Source organism: Seriola dumerili, unplaced genomic scaffold (genome assembly GCF_002260705.1).
Source record: "Seriola dumerili isolate Sdu_G_001 unplaced genomic scaffold, Sdu_1.0 BDQW01000149.1, whole genome shotgun sequence".
Classification (NCBI taxonomy): Eukaryota; Metazoa; Chordata; class Actinopteri; order Carangiformes; family Carangidae; genus Seriola; species Seriola dumerili.
This window is the reverse complement of record NW_019174404.1, coordinates 1,024,785-1,032,552: the sequence shown is the minus strand read 5'-3', so window position 1 is coordinate 1,032,552 and position 7,768 is coordinate 1,024,785. Positions and strand designations below refer to the sequence as shown.

General features: G+C 40.9%; 1 protein-coding gene across 1 annotated transcript in view; it reads left to right on the top strand.

Moving 5' to 3' along the window:
- The window catches only part of LOC111225621 (sideroflexin-5-like), a 28,618-nt gene that overhangs the window by 18,765 nt on the left and 2,085 nt on the right, over nucleotides 1-7,768 (top strand). Inside the window, exons 11-13 of the mRNA XM_022750600.1 lie at nucleotides 1,899-2,014; nucleotides 2,227-2,312; nucleotides 6,399-6,516. Of these exons, the coding sequence (XP_022606321.1) occupies nucleotides 1,899-2,014; nucleotides 2,227-2,312; nucleotides 6,399-6,516 (320 nt within the window). The remainder of the gene's footprint in view (nucleotides 1-1,898; nucleotides 2,015-2,226; nucleotides 2,313-6,398; nucleotides 6,517-7,768) is intronic.

Sequence of the window (7,768 nt, the reverse complement as noted above, 5' to 3'; positions counted from 1 at the left end):
AAAAAAAAAAAAAATCCCTTGTAGGTAAAAAGAGCTATTTGCTCAGTCAATTGAATTCCCCTCACAAAGCGACGCGGCAGCCCTGCAGCCCTTAGCACAGATAACTCTGAATGCTGTTGTCTTAAATTAAAAAGGCTCGCGGCGCCACCACTAAACTCTCTAAAATGAGTTTTCCTTATTCCTATTAGAGTCAAGGAGAAAGGATCATCTGTATTAACATACATTTGTGTTCATTTTGGCTCTCGTGAATAAATCACAGGGGGAAACAACACGGCTGTTTGTTGACCTATCAATCACCTTTGTTTCCTTGTGCGTCGCTGATCTGACTGTTGCTTGAGTCAAAGTCGCACACGGAGGCGTGATGTTTAGATTCGTGACATGGAGGTGATGAACTACATTTTGGTGTTTGGTTTCGGTGTCACAGAAGGAAACTCAGTGGCAGTTATAGGTGTCAAATATGTGATATTTTCATTACAGCATCATGTATTCAGTGTTCTAGGTTAATAGTGTTACAGTGGTAAATGAAAATATTTACTGGTTATGAATTATTTTAAATATTTCTGTATTAATAATAATATTTGTATTTATTAATTTTACCTCAGAAGATGTAGTTTTATGAAGAGCGGGAACATTGGCTAAGGTGTTTTTATTCCTCTGTGCCGGCGACAGTCGGAGCCGGAGGCATATTGTTTTCGGGTTGTCTGTCCGTCCGTCCGTCCCATTCTTGTGGACATGATATCTCAGTAACACCTTGACGGAACATCTTCAAATTTGGCACAACCATTAACCAGGACTTAATGATGAAGTGATTAGATTTTGGTGGTCAAAGGTCAAGGTCGTGGTGACCATAACAAAACACGGTTTTGGCCGTCTGAAGGCAGTATCTCTGTAACCCCTTGAGAGAATTTCTTAAAATTTGGTAAAAACATTCACTTGGACTCAAAGATGAACTGATTAAATTTTGGTGTGTGTATATATACTATATATATATATATATATATAGCTCCATGCTAGGGTCTGTACTTAGACACACTGGTGCTTTGAGCTAAATGTTAGCATGCTCACAACAACATTATATACTAATGTTTAATGGAGAAATGTTTACCGTGTTCACCACATTTGCTAATTAGCGCTAAACCACTGGTTTTGCAGGTATTTGGTCATAAACCAACATATGGGACAAATTAAGATTTTGACCTGATGATGGGGTTAGATGTGAAGTTATGGGAATCACAGTTATTACAGTTCATTCTGATGGGGACATGAATGTATGTAGCAAACTTCATTTCCTTGGATCCAAAAAAACAAACAAAAATGTCAATGTCATGGTGCCACATGAGGAAAAGTCAAGGGTTCAGAGTTCATCATCATCTGGGGACAACAAATCTCTGTGCAAAACTTTATGGGAAACCATCCAGTGGTTAGATATTTCAGTCTGGACCCCTGATGGGACCACACATCCAACCATCAGACCCTCATTACCATCTCTAGAGCCACAACACTAGCATGGCTAAAAATGTTTGAAATCTAATTCACAGAATAATTATTTCATGATCATGAGAAAAACAGATTGTTCTGCCAATTTTTTTGCCACAACTGACATTATTCTCTAGGGAAAAATTCGCTAAGCATCCTCTGCTCTTTCATAAATTACCACTTTAATCAGTCTGATGATGCTACAATTTAAACCATGCAGGATTAAACCTCCTCATCCTTTTTAATGCCTTCCACAGTCATCTTGAGCAAAGAACCCAACACCTTCCCGCCCCGACAGCACTGTACAAGCTGCCTGATCTTGCACCCGAGCGAGAGGGTGAAGAGACAATATGCTCATTTGTGAAATAATAAAATATGTCAATTTCACTTTCATCTGTAAGAATGTTCTCACCTCTCCGCAGCGAGTGCAAACGTCTGTAACGTGGTGCTCATGAGACACTCGGAGCTGTCAGAGGGCGTCAGCGTGCTCGACGACGACGGGAACGTGGTGGGAACATCCAGAGTAGCTGCCAGGCATGTATGTTGATTTGCTCTGAGAACGTAATACCTGGTGTGAATTTATCATGATCAATAAACACTGTCATGTTTGTAAATGATGAGGAATTAAGTTCACACCTATGTATAAACACATAACTGCAATTTTTGACTTTTTCTCTCAAAAAGAAAAAGAAAGAAGCAACAGTCTTTTTCTTTTCTTTTTAAGGTGTTATTTTATGATTTTTCTGACAGGCACTTCTGGAGACGGCCCTGACCAGAGTGGTGCTGCCCATGCCGATCCTGGTCCTCCCTCCCATGATCATGGCTGTTCTGGAAAAGTAAGAGACTCCTCATCACTTAATTTTAATCAGGCAAACTGCATGAGCTTCTTTAGACCTTAGAGAGAAACAATAAAAGGATTAGCATAAAAATATGTTTTAAAAACAGTGTCCCCCACGACATGGTTGGTCTACCAAAGTACACTGCTTTATTTTTCAACTGTGAAACGGTCCTATTCAGCAAATATCCTCGTCACGATACTTTCTAAAGCAATTTTAAGGGATTCTTATCAAAAATGTTTGTGTATGTTACATATTTATGTTAAGAAATGTCTGTCGGGCACTACATAATTAACAGGTGTTTTAAGGTCGTGGTGTTGGCCTGAAAAATCCAGTTTCCAGCAGGTAATAAAGCTTTGATGATAGAAGACAACCACGGTATGACCTCAGTGTAATACTGTACCTGAACTGCGACTTCCTGTACTAGCTTAATCATCATCCTGTGTAGCCACATTTACTTCAGCTCACAGTTTGGCAAAACACAGCAGGATGCTGTTTTGGCACGGAGAGAGTTGTCCCTGGGTTTTCTGCTGAAGGAGTTTTAGTTTCTAAAGGTGGCGCCCTTTTCTTTGTCCATTTAGCCGTTGTGTGCTTAAAGTGGCGTCTTTTTCTGTCTCTTTGAAATTCTGATATCGCTGCTGCTGCACACGTTGCAGGGCACAATGTGCCTCCGAGAATTTTTCATAGGAAAAAGAGACAACAAGCCTCCAGCGTTTGCAACAGCAACAACAAATGATTTTAGTACCTCTGCCATTATCAGTGTTATAAAGTAGCTTTTTGTCGTTTTAAAGAGTTAATTATGGCTTTAATGGCAGCAATAAAAGTGGTAAACCTTTTTGGTGTTCGCCTCTAATGAAAGTCAGATTAATTCACTAACACAAATGACTCCTAATTAAATGACAATTAAGAAATTAATAATAAAACTGTCCAAAATTTTAGTCACAAATATGAATATCTCAACATCACAGTTTCCTTTGTGCTCAGAACTGTTTGATAAGCCCACACAGTCGCTGAACCCTCTCCACCGTGAGATTCAGTGTTGTGTGATATGACTGTAATGATGCCTTAATGATGCAATGTGTTTATACGGACGTCCCGTGATCGATGGCCTGACTGTGCCTGCGGTGTGCCGAGGAATGCAGCCATCTTTGTAAATCCCTGACAGCACTTGTCCCGACTGCTCCGAGCAGGCGGGCTCAGACAGCGAAGCCAGCTGCCCAGGTGTGTTTGGGATTCCTGGCAGCTGAATGACTGCAAGGGAAGAGAGACAGAGAGAGAGAGAGAAAGGGAGAAAGAGAGAGAGAGCAGGGGGCTGTGAGGTTGGCTGTAGATGCAGGTGAGTAGTGCTCAGCTATCCTCCATGTCAGCTCGCCTTCACTGGCTCTCAATGGAGCGAGAACAAGGGGACAGAGATGGGTCCCTGGGCGGCCCCTCAATGATGGATTACACTGCTGAGAGCAGATCTAGCGCAGTGACAGCAGGTTCTGTTCTTCATGTGAGGTTGCAGACCCACAAGTGTATTGAAAACATTGATTCAGATTATTTTGTCTGATAGACATCTTGAGAAATTTGCTCAATAACACTTTGTTATTTCCATATATATATATACACATATATATATGTGTGTGTGTTAATGATATGTATTTATTTTAACCTGGAGCCAGGGCTTAAAGACTCTAGACAACACACAACCCCTGTAAAAACTTTACACACATTGAAACATTATTTGGTGTGCTTTGTTTTGTGCTTTGTTTTGTTGCTAGGTAGATTTTCCTCTCTTGTAGACGAAACTCTTCTGGCTCTAGCTTCATGTTCTAACAGACAAATGAAAGTGGGATTGATTTTCTCAAGAAAGACAGTAAGCACGTTTCCCAGAATGTCGAACTATTCCTTTTAGCTGGAATAATCAAAGTCACCTGACCTGGGGGCAGGCTTAGCTCGCGCAGTGATGTAACAGCTCCGGAGTAGAGATCAAGCAACAGTCTCTGTATTTCAGTCACCAACTTCACCAAACCTGTCGAGTGAACGCATCACGTGAACGTTTTCTGGCTGTTTCAGTGGCAGTTTTTTTCCTGTCGGCTTAATCTTACGTGGAGAAGCTCCCGGAAACATTTGGAATATCTAATCTTGCGTGAATAAGAGATGTTCTGAACATGCTGTTGACACTAACTTGGGCTGCACGATATGCAAGAAAAAAAAATCCAAATTTTGCGATTATTTTGGCAGATATTACCATCGCGATTTCAACTGAAATGGTCATTTTTGCCCGTTTCATTTTCACTGGGAAATAAAAAAAAATGTTGATGATATGATCTTTGTTGGGTCTGTACCAAACAAACATGTCCCTTTACGTCTGGAGAATATGATGTGTAGGCCGGGGCGTCTCTGTATGCTGCTAACAATGTGCTAACACATTTTATTTTTATCAAAACAGCTCCTGCGTTTTCTATTATATTTTGATTAATTGTGCAGCTCAACTATTAACTACTGAAAACTGTTGACTATTGAAGAAGAATTCATCTCTAGAACTAGACAACACAAGCCACCGTGGATATTTTGTGACTCCATTTGTTCGTGGCGACAGAGGCGCAGTCAGAGGTTCATGTAAACAGTTAAACCTGAGTACGACCTCAGTCAGAGTGTTGCCACTAGTCAGGTTATTCAGAGCCTGTGAATGCTGCCAGTTTTACATAAAACTGTGTCATTGAATTTGAGATAAAATTAAGTTTCCACCTGATTTTGAAGGTTCTCAGACTTACACTTGTGCCCAAACCTTCGCTTCCTCACATACCTCACAACTCCACTCTTCTCTTTGTAATCCAGTTCCCTAAAATGTGTATCTGCACATTTGTGTGTATGTGAATGTGTGTAGCCTAATTAAACCATGGCAGCCATATGTGTTAATGAGCTCCCTCATTAGGCAGTAGCTCTCCTCGTTAGGGGGAGAGGCGTCGCTGGTGGAGGAGAGATGGAGCGGCTCTTTCTCAAGCTCCTGCTGAGTTCGCTGTCCCACACACTGAAGAGGGGATTATCCTACGGAGGGCAGCGAGGAGGGAGGAGAAATATGGGCCGAGACGAGAAAATATATTTCTGGAGATAGAGCGATGTAAAAGCCCTTTTTAAAAAAAAAAAAAAAAAAAAAAAAAAAAAATCTGTCTCTTCAAATAGAGACAACAGCTTTTAAAACAAACAGGTGTAAGGGATTATACAGACAAAAGAGTCATTTTACCGAATGACAATTTAAAATTCTAAACAAACGACAATAAAAGCAAAACTGCTCTTATGATTTCTGTGTAGCAAATGGCAAATATTCAACTCTGAACTGGAGCTTTATGGTGTTGAATGTGACAAAACATTAGATTTTTCGATGGTTGCAACAGATTCAGCTGAACTGTCGTTTCCTGGATGCACAACTCACTCAGTATCACCATTTCACAGTGTAAAGATGCGTCTCATTGAAAGGTGGTAGCTCTTCATGGGTTCTTTTAAGCTTAAAGTTCATAAAGAGATGCCATTAAGGTCTGTCATGTAACATCTGGATTTCTAATGTTCTCACATTCATTTTAAATAGAAAACTTATTTTCTTTCAACTTTCTACCTCATTTCAGACAGTGGGTTCATAATGTTGTGAAGACATTTAGCTAAAGGCGTTAGCTGCCTGCTAAATGTTACTTTGCATGTATTTTTTTATTTTATTTAATTTATGTCCTAGCTGACTTGTATTTGTCATTTATTGGCGTTTTGCTGTCAGGACGGTTTGATGGTTGCTTTGCTCTAATCATCAATGTTTTCACATGTTTTCTGCCAGTGACCATTACATTATTGGCCAAAACCTAAAAATTGGTTCTAACAAATAAGTTGAATTGCCAGAATTCACACGATTTTAACATTCAAAAATAGCTTTATCTCTTCAAGGCTTCAGTTTTTAGTTGCACAGTCTTTGGAACTTGTGTTTAATAAATGTACAGTTTGTGTTCTTGTTGAACACACATTTCTTCACCAATGAGAACCATCTGTCTATCCTGTACATTTTACTGTAGAGTGGATAAAGTGAAAGTGTTTCTCTGTCCTTCTGTGTCCCACCAGGCTCCCCCTCCTGCAGAGACAGCGGAGGCTCGTCCTGCCCGTCCACAGCCTGGTGTGTCTCGCTGCCTTTGGCCTGGCTCTGCCTCTCGCCATCAGTCTCTTCCCACAGATGTCCCAGGTACTTCACCCCATGAACGTCCTTCCTCTTAGATCCAACAGGACATCATTTGATAACTGCTTCGTCTGAAGTTCAGTCTGTGAGATTGATGTTTAATTTTGTCTCCATTTTTGGTCTGAAGTGATTTTTGCTTTGGAGCTTCTGCACTGCAATAATCATCCGTCAGTAAAACCAAATACAGGCCACTACTGTGGGTTTTCTACTGTTGAATATTCAGCTTTTGCATCTTCGTAGTTTTGGTGTCACTGCTGGACTCGCTGCACCTGCTCATGCTTCCTATTGAGTTTGTTCTTTGATACAAACAAACAAACAGCTGTCGCAGCTAGATGCTAAAAGCAAATGTAAAAACCTTCATGAGCTGGAACAGAATTGGTATTGTATGTTTTTGAATTAACACATGTGATTCACAGTGCAGATTCTCAGAGAAAAAATCTGATAAAAAACTGATTTAACTCATTAAATATCGGAGTCAATGTCATATCTGTTGATCCCAAGAGCTCCTTTTATTCATATTTGTTTTTGCTTCTTTAAATGCTAACTGCTTAGCTTGGACCTGCTGTGACTGAGTTTCAGTGACTGATGTTGATGACCGGAGTCGCCTGACCTCCTGAACGTTTCCCATTGAGCTTCACGGAGGCTCTCTCCTAATGAGGCGTAGCCCTCTGAGACATAACCTGCTCTGTTATGATCTGCCCAGAGTCTCTCTTGCCTTCAGTCATTGATGCCATCCAGGCTAGCAGGCTGCGATCTAACTTTAGCCTCGTTGGCTCAGTATGTGTCATTCTACTCATTAAATGGCTACGGCATGATGTTGTTTTTCACTCCATCTCTGTCTTTGTCTCGTCTCTGCCAAATGACTCGCTGACACAAGCCAACCGGCTCTGGCTTTAAAATGTTTAGGATTTAATTACCACTGGAAATAGCTCAGACAGCCATATGGCAAAAAACTTCAGACATATGTGCCGCCAACGGTCCTGTGAAAAGCTGCCTCCCGTTCCACAGAGGGGCCTGTTTTTCTCTCACAAGTCCTTTTTGCACTTTCGCAAGGATAGCAGATGAAAAAAAAGAACTCCCCAAAAAGCAACATGAATGCTCGGCTCCCCTGGACCCCCCGCCTACTCAATTTGTCCCACTTCCCCATTTCACACCTACCAAGATGTCTGATTAGGATTCTGCCTCCAACTCCAACAGCCATCTGTCTCTAGTTCAAATATTAGGAGATGCAAACCTCAAATTAGACTTTAATCTGCCA